The 17,627-nt window shown below is 60.3% G+C and overlaps 1 protein-coding gene across 2 annotated transcripts; it reads right to left on the bottom strand.

The window, feature by feature from the left end:
* Positions 1–1,158: 1,158 nt before the first annotated feature.
* Positions 1,159–16,913, bottom strand: DEF8 (differentially expressed in FDCP 8 homolog). 2 transcript variants are annotated; one of them, XM_074968961.1, is made up of 12 exons: positions 16,774–16,913; positions 12,598–12,723; positions 11,551–11,648; positions 11,178–11,327; positions 10,721–10,862; positions 10,116–10,280; positions 9,165–9,292; positions 8,456–8,569; positions 7,997–8,077; positions 6,914–7,054; positions 6,220–6,329; positions 1,159–5,494 (listed from the first exon to the last, which is right to left on the bottom strand). In XM_074968961.1, the coding sequence occupies exons 1-12, from the start codon at positions 16,868–16,870 to the stop codon at positions 5,392–5,394; spliced, it is 1,455 nt and encodes a 484-aa protein (XP_074825062.1). In that variant the 5' UTR covers positions 16,871–16,913; the 3' UTR covers positions 1,159–5,391. The 2 variants fall into 2 exon arrangements, with proteins under 2 accessions (XP_074825062.1, XP_074825063.1); XM_074968962.1 differs by lacking the exon at positions 16,774–16,913 and adding an exon at positions 16,181–16,288.
* Positions 16,914–17,627: the final 714 nt, after the last annotated feature.

Genomic DNA, 17,627 nt, shown 5'->3' with positions numbered 1-17,627 from the left:
TGGTCTGGCCAAGGCCCAGATGGGAAGCTCTGTTAATCTGTGTGCCAGCAGATGCTGAGTCATGCTGTAGTCTTTAATCCATTAGCAACTGGACTTTCCTCCCCAGGCTTCAGTGCAACCGGTTAGGTAATGACAGACCCAGCAGCAGCATGTAACCTCAGTGACCCGTTTGGCCTAATCCCCACCGCCCCATCCTTCAACAAATGAGCAACGACAACACTCCATTAAAATGATCAAATACAGCGGTTTATTGAATCAATACCATTGTACGTTAGATTCCTGTGCTACTATCCCCCATTCCTCCCCCTTCCTACAGTCACCAAGTTGTGGAGTAACCACAGGGAAACTTTCCAGGAGGTTTTGTTTTTGTCATTCACTGTTTCCACTTTTGGATGGCGGAGACATCACTGCTGCAAACTCTTGGTCTTGGTTCTGTCCTCCCTTGCTGTGCAGGTTACAGGGCAGCTGTGTCAACTAACCAGGTTTGTTCTCATTAAGAAGTGATCCCTTGGCAGGAGGGTAGGCATGGCAAGGAATCAGACTGCAGGATAAAAGGGTATGTTCACAATGTAACTGGAAACATGCCTCCCATGCTCGATATACAGACACACACTAGCTCTGCTTGAGCTTCCAGCTAAAGATAGTAGTGTGGCATGGCCTAGCCCAGGGGTCGGCAACCTTTGACACCTGGCCCGTCAGGGTAAAGTCACTGGCAGGCCAGGCCGGTTTATCTGGAGTGTCCCCAGGCATGGAGCCCCGCAGCTCCCACTGGCCGCGGTTCGTCGTTCCTGGCCGATGAGCGCTGTGGGAAGCCGTGGCCAGCACGTCCCTCGGCCGGCGCCACTTCCCGCAGGAACGGCGAACCGCGGCCAGTGAGAGCTGCGGGGCTCCGTGCCTGCAGACGCTCCAGATAAACAAACTGGCCCACCAGCAGCTTTACCCTGACGGGCCAGGTGCTAAAGGTTGCCAACCCCTGGCCTACCCCATGAGCTCAGAGCTGCAAGGAGGGCAGATGGGCTTGTACTCATGTGGCTAGCTCATGCCACAACATTCACACTGCTCTTTTTAGCCTGGTAACTCAAGCAGAACTGTCTACCCGGCCTAGGAGGTACGCTCCCAGCTGCCATGCAGACATAGCCTCTTCCCCTATCTTTACCCTTCCAGATACAGGCAGGATCATGCCATCTGTTCTGTCTGTGGTATCTTTCACATTGGTGGTTTATGCTAGCTGAAGCACCCACGAAGTTACAGACTCCTAGGGTCTGGTAACAATGCATGAACACAGATTTGTCTGGGGCTCAGGTGCAACACAGTAGCTGCTGCATTCACTCTTTCCAAGGTGCATTTAATAAAGACCATGGAGCAGCTGGCCTAGGGACCGAGACTGTCTCTTGTCACAGGTGCAACAGCGCTGGGTCTAATAACCCGACTACCAGAAGTTTATACAAGATACCATGGAAGAACAGGTGGGAATTGCACCCTTCCCCCTGGACTGCCCATCCTGCCACCGGCTAGCACATGTGGCCACACCTGTGGCATATGCTGCTTGTCAGGCTTCTGCAAGCGTGTGGAACAGCAGGTTCAGCAAGTGCTCTTCCATGCCTCGCTCATTTAAACCTAGGCTCTGGTGACTAGGCAGGAGTAGAAAACAGGTTCGCACTGCTAGTCCTGCCCTCTGAACTGGGGGAGGGGGCCAGGAGAACACTTTCTTCTTCAGACTTTGTCATTGCAAGATTAGGAACTAAATTTAAAAAAAACCAACCACCTCACCCCAGCTTCACAACCATCCTCCCCCCTGCCTGCCTGGAGCCTGCCATCTCACTTTCTCACCCACACAGGCAAAGTGTTTCTAGAAACCAAGAAAAAGATCCACCTGTAAGTCAGGGACTTACAGGGTAAACAAGGATTCTGTAGCAAGGTTTGTTATTTCTACTCAAATAGAACCAACGTACAGGACTGTACAGGAATTAAAGTGCTCACACTAGTGTTCAAGCCGTGCACACCCTCCCTGGCAGAATCGCCATTAAACAGAAACCCAGTAAGAGAAGGCTGAGGCAGCAGCTCACTTTTCAGAGGGTCCCAGACATGTAGTGGTTTATTTTAACGAAGAGACAAGGGCCAGCTTTCTCCGGAGAGGTAGAACTGCTGTCGCAGACCCTTTCTCCAAGCGCTCGCCTCTGGTCAGAGCCCAGGACAGGGACATTTCAGCCTAGCAGGTGAAAGTTAAAAACACCTGAAAAGGGAGTTAGAGTTTAAGGGCTTGGGCCATGACAACTACACCAGACCCCGAGTATCCAACATCCGCACTGCAAAGGGGAACCAGCAGCATCGCACCCAGAGGCTGAGTCCATGCTAGTGTGAAGTGGGAGGGTTTCAATGTGTAACAGCCCTAGGGGCGGGATGCGGTCAGGGAGTAGGAAAAGTTTCATCTGAGGAGAACTATTGGGAAAGAAATGAAATGAGCAAGTGAAAACAGAGTGTGGGGGTTAACAGAAGCCTAGTAATAAACCCAGTGTTTGCTAATAGCTAATAGCAAACACTATGATCCAAGCAGAGGAAGAGGTCAGAGGCACTATGGAAACTGGCAATAATGGCCCTCTACGCACTACATTGGCTAAGGGGGGAAGGGGTGCTACCTTTGGCCCATCTCGGTTCCCAGAGGGGTCTGACTGCTCACACCCCGTTCAGCAGAGGTGGTGTTTCCATTCCAATCCCCTTTGATCAGACTCCAGCTCTAGGCAAGAGTTCAGGGCCTCTGCTAGCTTCAGCTGCCCTTAGCACTGGGACTAGAAGAAAGTCCCTTATCCAAAGGGAGTGGAAATGGCCCAGCAGGTGAAAAGTGTCCTCTGGGAAATCAGGCAAGCGGGTTACAAAGAGGTAATGTGTGTTTCACTTGCTATCCAGGGCGTTTCATACACAGCCCCTCCCCCAGGGGTGCGAGAGCCCCACGCAGACCAGCTGAGCACAGCACCAGCTGGGGTGGCGGGAGCAGAACTGACGAATTAGAACAAAGCCTGCTAGTTCCCACTTCCCCCAGGGACGGAGGGGCTCGGCCCTGCCCGCTAGTTCCCACTTCCCCCAGGGATGGAGGGGCTCGGCCCTGCCCAGAGCCTGCAGCCCTGCTCCCCCTGTTGTAGAAAAAGGAAGACTAAAGGGATCAGTGCTCATCCCTGAGCTGTCACTCAGGAGCTCCGTCGGACTGTCACTGCCCAAAGCCTGCGACCCCCCTTGCCGGGTCCAGCAGCCGCGAGTCCTTGGTTCTGCTTGTTGAAAACACCCACTACTGAAACCCCAACGGCTGCCCTGCAGTGGGGAGGTGTGACTGCGGCTTGGGGAGACAGACCCCAGCCAGCTCCTAGCCCCCCCCAATCTATCCCAGTAACAGCAGCAACAAGACAGATGAGGCAAGAGGCAGGAGGGAGGGAGGGGGGGAGGCCCTGGTGCTCTCTTTCACCCAAACACCCTGCGTAAAGCAGCAGCAGCCCCCCCTCCGTGCATTGTTTAATTCCAGGACGTACCACTCAAAAGGGGCCCTGGGGGAAGGGGCTGGCTTAGACTTCAATGCTCAAGGTGCCCATCCCATGTACTTTTTTTATTTAAAGGGATGACTCTGAACATCTCCTGCCTTTCCTGGCCCTGGCAAGGGAGAGCGGCAGCCGCACTGCAGGAGATGGGGGCTGGCAGCCGGTTCAGTTACAGCTGCGGGTAAGGGCCAGGTTTGGATCCCTCTGTCTGCCATTGGCCCTGCGGCTCAAGCAAGGTGGTGGGGGAGGCCGGTGCCACTCTTCACTCCTGCAGCAGTCAGCGGTATGGAGCCAGCAGGGTGTCTCCAGTACCACGCAGAGTGCAAGCCCTATGCTCCCAGCGCTGAGGAAAGATGCTGATCCTGCTCTGGGCGCTGCCGGGCTGGGCACAGAAATAAATACAAGACTAAAGCAGCTAGACTCCAACCTGAGGCCTTGGCCTCTGAACAGCACAGGAGGGTCCATGGAAAGGCCAGGTAATGAGTAGCTCTATATCAGCTCCACACTCATTTCTGCAAGTCTCTCTCTCTCTGAGAGGTGCCACCCGCATTTGTGGGGAGCTGGAGGGAGCCAGCGCCAGATGCTGGCAGGCTTTGAGCAAGAAGCAACAAGCTCCAGCCTGCAGGCCATAGCATTCGCGTCCTCTCTCAGCAGAGGGTATAGGCTCCAGGGGAGCCAGCGAGATCAGCCTAGCAAGGCTGAGAACCGAGCGCGAACCATTCTACCAGCACGCACCGGTTCCTCCCAGCCTCTGTGCCTCACTTCGGCCCTGCAGAGCCTGTGGACAGGAGAGAGACATGCCAGCTTGATGGCCCAGCCGGGGCTGAGTAACGCCGGTGAGGACAGGGCCATGATGTGGACACTCGTCCCCAAGGGACCAGCCTGAGTCTCACATCCTTGCACACAGGCCCCTCGCCAGCTGGGCCACGGCCAGACACCTGGAGGGGAGGCTCCCTGGGCCCACGCCTGAAGCTAAACCAACGTGGCCCTTTAGACGTGAATGCACCACCCCGAGAGCTCCGAGCAGCTGGCAGAGGGAGCGCTGTGGCGCCAGTGGAGGCTGGCACGCCGAACCATGCCAGGCGGCTTGCTGGGGCGCAGAGGCAGTGTTAGACATGGGCTTCTCCAAAGGAGGGGTTAGAGCCGTGATCAGCGTGGGAGGAGAACTGGCTGCTGCACACAGCGGCTCTTCCCTACCACAGCCACCTCCCTCCTCTCCGCCCTCGGCCCAGGCCAGCAAGCATCTGCAGCAGGGAATGCAACACTCAGCACAGGCCGGGGCAAATCACCAGCAAGTAGCGGCGCCCTGGAAAGCCCCTGCTCCAGGCTGATCTCTTTCAGGGAGGGTGCACAAGTCCCCCTTTGTTAGTGTCTCAGGGACACCAGGCCCCTCCTTTCACCAGGGATTTGTGCACGGTCACCCCTGGTAACAGCTGCCGCATGCCAGGGCATGTGCCCTGCTTCATTGCACAGCTGTAGACAGAGCAGCTAGAGGCAGGGCGGCTGGCAGCGCTGCAGACCCCAGCGCTTGCTGTGGGACAGCGAGAGGCCCCCAGCGGCGCCTGCCACCCCATTGCACACAGCCCCAGCCCCAGCGAGTTGTCAGAGCTGGATTCAGAACCTGCGGAGCTGCCTCCCAGCACCAATTCCCAGCAACAGGCAGCGTGCTGGGCTGGTCCCGGAGTCCCAGGGCAAAGCGCCCGCTCGGACCTGTGCAACACCTTGTTCCCTGCCCGGGTCCACCCCCGGTGGCAGCTAGTTCAGATCTCGCAGCTACAGGGAGCCCCAGCACTGCAGCTGCGCCCCTCGAACGCCCAGTTCTCGCCAATGTTCTTTGGTGCCAAGGTCTGGGGGGCGCTGGGGGACCCTAGGCCTGCTCCTCTGCACTGGGACCTCGGAAGAGCGACTGCTTCCTCAGGCTGAGCCGGGCACACCTGGGGCACGTGGTCGAATTGTCATAGTAGCAATCCCTGGAAGCGAGGAGGAGGAAGGTTACCCCCATCAGCCCTGCCGTCAGGAGCGTGGGGCTGGGGCTCAGGCGAGCCCTGCAGCCTCGCCGGGCCCTTCTGCTGGCAAAGAGCTGCATGGCCCCCAGAATTCACAGCCAGTGCCCCCCCAGCTCGGGGAGCCACCCGCGGTGCCCTTGCAGAGAGCCTCCTCACCAGGGAGACGTGGGTGCCGTGTCCAGGCTAGTGCCCAGCACCAGGGGCGTGGCTGCAGCAGCACCTGAGCCAGCAGGTAGGAGGGGGCAGCATGCCAGGGAGCAAGCCAGCTCCTCCAGCCAGCCCAGCCCGGCGGAGCCCAGCCCCATCCTCTCCCAGCCCAGCACTGGAGAGGTCCCAGGTCCCACGCTCTGGGCCTGCTCCACCCCACTGCACGCGAACAGACTGGCCAGCCACGGTCACCGCTGCGCTGAGTACACACGCAGCACCCCAGGCACTGTCCAGCAGCCTCACCTCCCCAGGGGCCAGGGCCAGGACATGCCAGGGGCAGGGGCTGCCCAGGGCTGGTTCCTTGCAGTGCCACCTGAGGGCACCGTGGGGTCTGCCTCTGCACCTGGCTCATTTCGCAGCCCTGCATATCTTGGGGCTCCCCCAGCACAGAGATCTCCCTGCTCTCCCTGACTGGGCCCCATGCTCCCAGCCGGGGCTGGCACAGGACGCCACAGGGCAGCCCCAGGCTCCTCCCCACCCACCTGTGGAAGACAGCAGAGCAGTCCCTGCACACCGATGTGTGGCTGTCGAACGGGAAGAGCACGTCCCCTTCTTTGCAGAGCTCACACACAAAGCCCTTTGCCTGGCACCGCTGGAGACAAGAGTGAAGATCACTGAGTCTGGTGCTGCGCATGGGCCCTTCCCCCCTCGGCCCCAGGGCTGTGATCCAGCCCCCCCAACTCCCACACACACCATGGAGCTGCTGGCTCCAGCAGATTGCACACTGGGGTGTCAGAGTCCTGGGGTCCAAGTGCTTCCAGGCCCTGCTCCCCCAGTCCTGTCTGCCCCATTCCCACCTCCGTGACCTGGGAGGGGCTCAACAAATACAGCAGGACAGTGGCAACGGCGCCTTCACGTCCCACCCTGAGCCTCCCCACAGCCAGCCCCGACTCAAAAAAGAGGAATCCTCCCACTACACGCCTGCTCGCTACCAGCTTTGTCATCCTAGGGTTGCTACTGGGGGAGGGCGGGGCCTGTGCGCCCCCCCCCCCACCTCCCTTGTCTGTTATGGGAGGGGTTTAAACACTGAAGCATTTGTCTAGCTATGAAGATGCAGAAATTAGAGTCTTTGCAAACATCTAGGGAGGACAGGCTGGAGCGGGAGTTTCCGGCCCCTCAGACAGCATCTGCCCCTCAGTGCTGATCCCCAGGGGACAGGTCAGCCCCCAGCCCCACCTCGCAGTCCAGCTTGATGTGCTTGGCGAAGAGGGTGTGGATCTCCGCTAAGGAGCAGCTGAGGCGCCCAGCCTGGATGTCGACCAGGTCCTGCAGCGAGTACATCTCGTCGTTCTCCACAAAGTGCTGCCGGTCCTGCAGCTGCAGGGGAAGAATCATCAGATGACAACACTCCCAGACCGCCTGTCTGCCCCCACCCAGCCTTCCCTGCCCCCACTCGCCAAGGGGCCTTCCCCAGCCAGGGCTCAGACCGGGAGCAGAGTCTAGCTAAGCCCTGGCCAAGAGCTCTCTGGTTTCCTCTGTGGCTGGTCCAACATCACGTACTCGGGTTCAACGTGCCCTTCCTCTCTGGCCCAGGGCTCGTCCCCATCAACCCAACGAGTTTCCCAGGGCTTGGGGCAGGCAGGTGCAGGAGCTGAAGTTCCACAGAGGACACAGGGCGATTGGGATACAGGCCACCCAGACCATCGCCTGGGCTAGCGACGGCCATTGGACCCAGTCCCCTCCTCCTCAGCTGGGCTCGCCACAGCCACCAGCATGGCCTGAACACCTCCCTCGTCCTCCCCCGGCACGTGGCTCCTGTCCTGTAGAGAGTCCACTTAACCCGCTGCTGTGCACAGCCTCGGGGGCGTCGCAGATCCCCACAGGGGAGCACGACAGCAAGGCGTGTCTCAGCAGCTGCCCATCTCCGCAGTAGCCAGAGGTTTGGGGCTGGGAGAATCCTGTCCATGGATTCTGGGCTTGGCCCATGTGACGCTGACCCCACAGCGCCTCTACCCTCAGGAGAGCACAAGGCGGAGCTGATCCCAGACAGGGACAGGCTAACGGATCTCTCACCCCCAGCAAGTGGGCAGTGCCATGCCCCCCAGCTGCCCCTCCAGTGTCACTTTCTTGGCTGGAGCTGCTCAGGCTTGGCCCGTCACCGGACACCAGCTGGGCACAGGTGGAAGGTTTGTACCCTGCCGGGGAGTGGCACAAACAGCTTCATGCTCCCAGCGGTTCAGCTCCCTCCCCATCCCAGCAAACTCGCTCACACACACGGTCCCTGCACAGCAGCTCCTCCCCATGCAGACACCCCCGCACCTGGAGCAGCAGACGAGCCTCCATGGCCTCTCTGCAGGTGATGAAGTAGGGCTTCATGAGCAGGATATCCTGGCGCAGTTTCTGCAGGGAGAGGGGGCAGGCGGGTCTCAGGAAATAGGGCCCGCCCAGCTAGCCCAGCACCCTGCCTGACAGCGACCGGACACCTCCCAGGAAAGCGTAAGGGCCCTGCAGTAGCAGGTGTGGGATAATCTGCCCCCTGGCCCCAGTGTCTAGGGGTGAGAAATCGGGTGAGCATGTACAATTCTGTACAAATACATAGCGAAGGGGGCACGCCTGGGAGCTGCTCCCGGCCCAGCCCAGAGCTGGAAGCCCCATCAAACTCCCCCACACTGGGGGAAGAACACGCTCACAAGTCAGGTCTCGTGATGGGACCCCAGCCCTTAGAACCAGGGGCACGAGCCCCAAGCAGAGCCCAGCCAAGTGGACACAGGCACTTACCCGGATCTCCACCAGCTCCTCCACATAGTTAAAGAGAAGGGGGTTGATTTCCCGCAGCTTGAGCACCGGCCGCGACACCATCAGGGCAAGGTAACGCATGCTGCAGCGGGAGACCTGGGCCCGGAGAATGCAGAGCCCTGTTATGAACCAGGGGCAGGAGGCAGCATCGCCCTGTGCCAGGGTCCCCCAGCTTACTAATCGTCCATCGCCCCACTGAGACAGGTGTAAATGGCAGCACATGGTTCGGGGAGATGGCCCTGCAGGCCCATGTGATTAGCACAGAGGCGGTTAGGGGAGCTGCTGGGCGCGGCCCCTCCATGCTGACCAGCTGTTCTGGTAAGTAAAGGACGTGTCTGAGGGCCTGGGAGAGGAAGGGCCCTGCTATGCAGACACATCGGAGAAAGCCAGCCCGACTCCTGTGCTGTACACGGACTCCATCTCTCGCCGGTCACCAGGGAACCATCTCCTGGGGCTGTTCCTGTCTTTAAATGAGCCCCTGGGCTCACATCACAGGCCACCAGGTGCAGACAGGAACTAGGTTCGGTCTCCAGCAGCCGGGGCTGGAGTGGACGCCGCTGCCCAAAGGTGAAAGGCTCCGTGTCCCAACCCCCAGCCTATGCCCTGGCTCGGCTCAGGGTAGCTGAGCCTCAGTGTCCCCTAGCGTCACCTCCCATCCCACGCCCCCCACCCATGGGGCCGCCCCGCTCACCTTGCGGGGTTCGAAGTCCCAGTTGTGGATGACACGGGCCGGGATGATGGCCAGATCATTCCAGTGGCAGTTACCGCAGTAGTACAGGCCAGTGTAATCACACTGCCTGGCCTCGCTGGGCACGCCCCCTGCATGGGACACGGGTCATCAGCCCCAGCATGCCAGGAACAGCCCCAGGGCCCCAGCCCTGCCAGGTCCCCCGCCCCAAGCCTTCCCAGACCCAGCAGGGTCTCTGCTCTCACCCGCCAGGGCAGGGCCTGCGGGTGGCTTCCCTGCTGCTCCGCTGAGCCCTGAGGCTCCTCCCAACACCTCAAGCATGCGCCAAGCCCTGCGCTCGGGGAGGCTGGGTGAGTGTCACCGGCCCTGTTCTGCACTTGGGAAACTGAGGCTCGGAGAGGGGAATTGACTCACCCATGAGCGTACGGTGAGTCAGGGCAGAGCCAGGACCAGACACCACGTGTCCCGATGCCAAGGCCTCTGCCCCCATTGATGCCTCCTCCCCGTATCTCTGCTGTCATCTCCTCCCACTGCCCCCTTCACTCCATATACCCAGAGCAACCTCCTGACCGGTTCCAGCCATGCCCCTGCAGAACGCCCACCCCAGAGCGCCAGGGATGCCGAGAGCGGGCTGAGCACAGGCCTGGGAGCCAGGAACTCCCGAGATCTAATCCCAACCGAGCGCCGCTCCCTCTGTGGCGTGGCAGGTCCTGCACTGCTCTGTGCTCCAGCCTGCCCACACACCAGCCAGGGCGACCACACTGACGTGCTGGCTGTGTGTGCTCAGGCCACAGGGATCGCCCCACTCCCGCTAACAGAGCTCTCCTTCAGGATGAGCAGGAGGGCCCCTGGGACGTGGGTTCTGGTGCATGCAGGCTGGTAACTGTGAGGGTTAACGGCTATTCCCAGGCACTTCTCAGCCCCAGCATCCCCTCCCGTGCGGGTGGCACTTACGGAGGGAGATGGGCGCCCGGCACTCTGCACAGCGGTAATCCTGGCTGTCCAGGCCTGTCTCGGGGCAGATGCTCAGCTCGTACTCAGCCTGGTGGCTGACCTTGGACCTCACGCAGGGCTTGGTGATAAGGTTCAGGCACTTGCTGTGACAGCGATAGTAACACCCTGGGGAGGACACGGCACAGAGACCCAGGAGTCACCCGCCTGGCTCAGCCTCCCTGCTGCTTCAGCCTGACCCGGCTGGGGAGCACCCAGGCCCCTTGCCAACACTCACACAACACTCGGAACTGGCCCAGCCCTGCAGGAGACAGGCGGGGAACGGCTCAGAGCAGAGGGGGTGGCAGCAGAGAAGCAACTGGGGCATTTATGCCATCAGGGGTCTGCACTCCTGTCTGCGGCAGAGCCCAGGTGACCGGAGAGCCACCCACCCAGCCCACCCCATTCCAGGGGTTCTGCTGCCTCCCGCCTGCCCTTCAGCCCAGCGTGAGCGGCAAGCTTTGGCTGAGCTCCAGGGGATCAGCCCTGCCGGGAAGGAGAACGAGCCTTCATCCTGCCCCAGGGCTGGAGAGCAGGGAGGTGCTGCCCTGGCAGGGCTGGCTGCTCACCTGTGCAGGTGTACCAGGTCTGAATCAGGCCCCAGATGATGGCGTTGCACTTGTCACACGTCTGCTTGACGCTCTTACTCTTCTCCTTGTAGAAGCGATGTTCCAGGAGCACCCGGATGTTGGGCTCATCTTCGCTGGGGTCCTGCAGCGCAGACAGACAGACGGCCAGAGCAGGGCTGAGCCTGGGAGACATTCGCCTCCTTTGCACCGAGAGCCAGGCCATCGCGTCCTGCAGGCCCCGCTGCCAACATAGGGCCTTGCTCTCAGAATCCTGCTCAGCCCTGCCTGGGCCCTGGTTGGCAAGTCAGCAGGGAGGCCAAGGTGCCTGGGACAGAGCAGGGGATCCTGCCCTTTGCTACCTGGGTGGGCTGCTCTGAGCCCACACAGCCGAGGCCTCAGCCAGCAAAGCCACTAGCTGGCTGCAGCCCCCACCCCGTCCCCAGCCCCCGGGCCACACCTTCAGCTCCTGGAGTTTCAGGCGCAGGTGGATGAGCCTGACCACAGCGTCTTTCTGCCTCTCCGAGTGCTCAGGGAGCTCCAGGATCACCTGCTTGCACTCCTCGATCGCCTGCCGCAGCTGCTGGATGTCTGAGGCTAGGAACAAGCCCTGCAGGCAAGAGACGGGCAATGCCGGTGAGCAGCGCTGCCCCTGCTGGGCCCAGGCATGGTGCCCTTCCCCACCCCGGGCACAGAGACTTCCCAGGCTGCCCCTGCTGGGCCAATCAACGCCTCATCACACACCTGCCAGCCCCAAGCTTCACCCAGCCGCCCCCGGGAGACTCCTGCGCCCCCCACTCCCATGCCACCCCCCTCCCGCCGCAGTCACTCACCACAGGGCGGGAGAAGTGGTCCTCCGCCAGCCCCAGGTCCATCATGCGCTCTGAGCACTGGAACCTGGGGTCCCCGTGGGACAGCCCCAGCAGCGAGTCTGCAACAAGCAGAGACATATGGAGAGGGAAGGGAGACATCTGCCTGGGGAGAGCAGGGAGACAGCCCTGACCACCACCATGAGATGGTCCCAGCCCAGCTGCAAGGCAAGCGCCAGGCTCGCCCCCTGAAGAACATGGGCACCAGTGCCCAGGAATCCCCACAGCACTGAATGGCAAGGGGAACTGGGCATGGGGGCGGCTCTGGGCATCAGGTTCAAGGAGCAGCAGCATTTAGCGGCCCCTCCCAGGAGCACACCCCAAATCCTGGGGACACAGGAGGTGTGTCACTCGAGGGCTGCCCCTGCACAGACCTTCCCAACTGAACCCTCGAGAGCGGGGCACGGGCGGGTTCAGAGACACCCGCTCACCTCTCCCCCACACAGCCCCCACCCTGGGAGGCTCCGCTCCCACACTCAGCCCCCAGAATGCTGGGAAAGTGCTCTCCCGTCTCACTTTGCAGCCTCCCTACACCCCTGCCCCAAAGAGAACGACCAGCTGCGGCATGTGCGAGATCTGCCAATGCTCAGAACCTCACAGCTTCCATTCACAAGTCACCTGGCCAAGCAGCCAGTGAGTGGACGAGCCGGGTTAGAACCAGGAGCCCTGGCTGCCTTTCTGGGAGTCTGTCTGGTGTGGAGAGTCCACCTGGCCCACAACCCCCTTATGCTGGGAGAATCTAGTGTCCTCTCCCCGCTCCTCCAGGCTGTGGGGAAAGCCTTCCAGATAATGGCACTTAGGTCTCTGGCAGCCCAGGGACTGGGCAGGAGATTGGCTTGCAGGGACCTGGTGGGGGAGGACTGGGGTCAGAGGGGGCCCCCACCCCTTTGGTTGTGGCTCTCAGAGCTCCCTGGGCCAGTGCCAGCCCCTGGTCACTGCATGCTCCCCAGCAGCGGGCAGACATGCACACCCCTCCCCGCCTCAGCCTGGCAGAGAGAACCCCACACTAACCTCGACAAGAAAGGTCGTCCCCAGCCTCCTGGTCATGCTGGCCTTGCCCCGGCTGCTTGTTGAAGGGGTTGAGGTGGGCCTGTCGGAACCGGACCAGCTTCTCATCACATTCCATAGCAGGCCAACCTGCCGGACCACGCAGAGGTGAAGGGAGCAGCGCGCACCAGAGCCCGCGCCGGGGCACGTCACCTGCCCCAGGTGCTCACCCGTCTCTGCCTGTGGCACCAGAGCAGGGGAACAGGCTAGAGCTGGCAATGCCTGATCCTTCCCTCCCACAGCCCAGCCCAGGCAGCTTCCACTTAAAACTGAAGTTGACGGATCATTTTTCCCAGCCACTTCCGAGCAGTATCACCCCGCTCACACGCTCCTCGGGGTTTCTGCTCCACCGCAGAGGAGGTAGAAAAACCGGTCTCTCCACCAGCCTATGTCGCCAGACCAGCTTCCAGCCAAGTCAGCCAGACACCTGAGAGCCCGGCACGTGGCACCCCATCATTACAGCACGCTCCCCAGCTCTGGCCACCTGGAGTTATTACCACCAATGGCACTCCACAAACGTGTTCTGACAGCGCTTCGAGGTCCCAGCAGAGCTCAGGGCCACGCTGTGCTAGACACCTACCTAGATACCCCTAGCAAGGGCCCCTGCCCTGAGGAGCAGACAGATGTGTTCACCCCCTCTTACAGACGGGGAACTGAGGCACAGAGACATGAAGTGACTGGGCCAGGGTCCAATAGGCCAAGAATTGAACCTGAGGCCCAGTCCAGTGCTCTACCCACAAGGCCAGCCTTCCTCTGGTGGCCAGGGCTACACTCCAAAGATTGATGTAGCTGGGTCGACCTCTCGGGGGGAAAAAAATCCACCCCACTGCACAACAAAGCTAAGCCAAGCTAGCCTCCGGCATGGAGAGTGCTGGGTTGACAGAAGAATTCTTTCATCGACCTAGCTCCTGCCTCTCGGGGAGGTGGATTGACCCTGCTGACAGGTGAACCCCTCCACTGCTGGAGCGAGCTTTTCGTGTGTAGACAAGCCCTTAGTCACACAGAAAAACTCCACATTTTTGAAGAGAGGCGTCCTTGAGCATCTTCTCCTCGGGCAAGCACTGGCTTCTGGTGTTCTGGGAGGGTCTTAACCTAGCAACACAATTACAATCGGACACAGCTGAGGAGTGTTGTTAACATCTCAGAGTGCTGCACAGACAGAATGTGCAATCTCTCTCCTCACCACTGCCACCACCTAGGTGTGTGAAAAATCCAGAGAGCTCCTTGTGAAAGGTTCTGCACAGACACCACGGGAAAGGCACCCACCACCCCGGGGCACGCAGGGCGCACCTGTAATGCAAACACACACCAATGGGGCTCAGCCCCACATTCCATCACTACTCTTGGTGCCCCCCAGCCCAGCGCTGGCCTTTGCATACAGTCAGTGTCTACCGGCTAACTCATGTGAAGATTACCAACTGGCTCATCCGCAGAATTGACCTCACGTCAGCTAACCCGAGCTACACGCAGGCTCTTTACGGCTAGCAAAGGCAAGGCCGCATGCAGGGAAGGGCCAAGCTGACTCTGAGCGGCACGCCTCGTTCAGTACCAGCTCCTTCCCAGCCCCCTGCTTTACACACCGCTCTGCCTCAGTCTGGTAGGGGGTGATTGGTACAGATAGAATCACACGGGTAAAACCCCTCGTGTGGGCTCAGTTCTACTAGTGTAAAGTGCTTACCGGGATAGCTCGTCCCATACGGGAAGGGGAATAAGCTGTAACAGTATAAACAGACTAGCGGCTGTCCTGATTAACTAAACTGACATCGTTATGAGCGGTACAATTTTTGGGTTTGCGTTTGTCCTCGTGTCCAGAAACAGAAGGATGCATGTTCCTGCCAGGGATTTTTTTCTTTCAAGAGGTTTATCCAGCGTCATTGTGGATGTTTCCGTACTGGTCTGTACTGAGCCGAGCTCACTGCTGGCGCCACAATCCTAATAATGCTCTTTACCAAGTGAACAGTCTGACCATTCGACAGCAATTCTAGAGTGATCAGTTTTACTTCCTAGTTCTCATGAATTAGCCTGACATCCAAAAGGGAAGTTTAAATGCAGGAGAACTGCTTTCCATGAAGTTATGTTGAAACAGCTGCTAAATTTCCAGAAACCATTTCTTATCCCATTTAATAAAGAGACACTGTCAGGATCAGTCTGGCCTCCAATTTTAATGCTGTAAACAAACAGAGACAGCCACACACAAACTTTTCCCAAACCCACGACGCACACAGAAACACGTCTCTTTTCAGAACTCCAGAGGGAGCAGTTATTTTTCTAAACCATTCCCCTGGCATCTGACACCCAAACAATTCAGCACCCCAAGGGGGACAGTTTCATTGTGCAATGCCAGAGATGAGCACAGAAGAAGCAGAACCTTGCTAAGGACAAGGATACATTATTTGTCCACTTCCACTTCCACAAATCCAAACTTCATTAGCAGTGGGGGAAGGACCTTGGTTTACAACAGGTGTGTTTTTAAGCTGCCATCCCACCCTAGTGAATAGGCAGCTCTGTTCCAATGAACGCACCAGCTAGATTTAGGCCCCAAATAAAGCATTTTAGGCCCTTCAATAGATGGCTCTCGAAAAACATCAACAGTGGAGCCTAAAGCTAATTGTCACTCAAGGCCTGGTTGGTAGCCAGAGTGGGATTTCAATGCTGGGCTGGGCTCTTTACTCACAGTGAACGTAGCTGGGTTTTGACAGTTTCCTGTGTGGGATTTTTAAAAGGATCGCTGTGACAAAACTGGCGCTGTGGTGCAATCCACACCCCCAAATAAAACCACTGCCGAGTTACTGCCCCTCCCCGCACCTGCCCCCCGAGCGCCCAAAGCCAGGGCGTGATGATAAACACGCACAGTGTTTACATGGGGCTTCACAGCACAAGAACAATAACGCTCTACAGCCTGCCACGAGAAAGGGCACTTTATAGGTGGGAGACCAGAGGGGAAAGGGACCCGCCAGGTGTCACCCGACCAGAGCTAGGGTTACGCTGCAGATTTCTGCAGTGGCCTACGAACAGTGCAGAACCCGGTGCCCAAGTACCGTGGTGCTGGGCACCGCGGAATCCCCGGGACCCAGAACGCCCCACCTGGGGCCCCACCGCCTGTCCTCTGGGAAGGGGGCACAGGGCAGCACCCCACATTCCCTGCTGCCTCTCGTCTGGCGGGCAGGCGCGTGAGACGGGTGTCTGGGGCCTTCTGCAGAACCCCCCCAAGTGATGGGCGGCAGGAGGAACCCTCCAGGTCAGGGGGGGCTGAGCCCCAGGCCAGAGCCACGCACGCCTCTCGCCCTCCCCACGGAGGAAAGTGACAAGTGGGACCCCGCGGGCCCCAAAACCCCCGCCCCCCACGGGACAGCAGCGACGGCCCCCGAGCCGTTCCAGGGCCGGGCCAGGCCAGCCCCGGCCGCCACAGAAGCCCCCACGGTTGGGGGGCTGCAGCGCTGGGGGGGGGGGGAGGACGCTGGGGGGCGAACTCCCCCCCGGCCGGGCCAGACCCCCCCAAGCCGCTGCCGGCGGGGCTCGGCTCGGCTCGGCTCGGCCCGGCTCTCACCTGCTCATGGCCCGCACGACCCGCCGGGTCCGCAGCGCAGCCCCGCTGCCCCTGCTACATTGTAGCGAGCTCGGGCCGGGGGGCGCAGGCGCAGGCGCAGGCGGCGGCGGAGGGGCCGCTGCTGCCCCCGCTGGCCGGGCGGACCGCGCGCCCCAGCCCCGAGCCGAGCCCGCAGGGGCCGGGCGCGGGGACCCCACGGCCGGGACCCCCCCCCAGCGGCCCTGGCCGAGGCCCCGCAGCCGCCGAGCGTCCCCCAGGGCTGGGCTCAGTGGGGCTGAGAGCTGGAACCCTGCCTCGGGTGGAAACCGCTCCGAGCCGGGGGGCAGCCCCTAGGTCCAGCCTGACCCCATAGGCGCAGCCCCACAGCTGCGGGAGGGCCAGGCCCCATCGCCCCTTGCGAGGGAAACGAGGTACCCGGGGCTCCCGGCCTCGCTGTGCACCTGCCCAGCCTCCCCCGAGTCCAGCCCCTCCGGCCTCTCCTGCGCCCTGGCGGCCTGCCCGCCCCGAGAGCCCCTCGTGGCCCAGCAGCCTCGGGCGCGGAGTCCCCTGGCAGAGCCGGCAGCAGCCGGCAGAGCCGCTCTCCGAGCTCTCACCTTCCAGCCTGGCGAGGGGTCGGGCCCAGGGCAGCATCCTGCCTCTCCCTGTGGCGGGTGGGGCACAGGCTTTGCGGCTGCAGTTAGAAGACGCCATCAAACCGCAGAGGGTCAATTCCTAGCCAGCCCAGGGGCTGCTCTGGAGACCTGCAGCCTGGGCATCAGGAGCTAGGGCTGGATAGCAGAGCAGCTGGACATGCCAGGTGCTGAGCACTGGACAATCTACCGCCACAGCTCCTTCCTCTGCCCCCTTTTCTCTTCCTCCACGCTGTCTCTGCCCCGGCACCTCTCCTCCAGTCTGTGCCAGCGCTCGGGTATCCCTAGTGCCGCTTTCTAGCGCTCTCCCCAGTTCCCCTTTGGGGGATTCTTTCTTTTCTGACTTGCCTTTTCCCTTCTGTGTTCTCCCTCCCTCCTTTCCCCATCAATATCTCCCTCCACTGCTCCTCCGTCCCTCTAGCCCTTTCAGGACCGGGCCTGCTCCTCAGCCACACCAGCGGGACAGTGTGTTCAGAGGGGGAGAGTGGCTGTGACCTTCCAAATCCAGGTCAACAGGCTAGGCTGGACTGGGCTCTTCCCAATTCATCCTGCTCACTGCTCATCTGTTTGGGGATATTTAAGGCTCCATAAATTCATGGGTCTAACTGGGCTGCACTCAGACAAAACACCTGCAGCTGCAGTTAGCTGGCTCATGTATTGCAGTGCTGCCCTCTACTGATTATTATCAGAACTGCTCAACTGTGGGTCATAGGCCAGATGTGTTAACAGCACATGAAGATTCCCCTTTAGTGCAAATAGCGTAGGGTTGTGCTTTGGAGGAATAAAGCTCTGAACTCCGGCCCCACTGCTGCCATGAT

The sequence above is a fragment of the Natator depressus genome, chromosome 12, assembly GCF_965152275.1.
Source record: "Natator depressus isolate rNatDep1 chromosome 12, rNatDep2.hap1, whole genome shotgun sequence".
NCBI lineage: Eukaryota > Metazoa > Chordata > Testudines > Cheloniidae > Natator > Natator depressus.
Note: the sequence above shows the minus strand (reverse complement) of the source record. Positions and strands in the feature narration are given on the sequence as shown.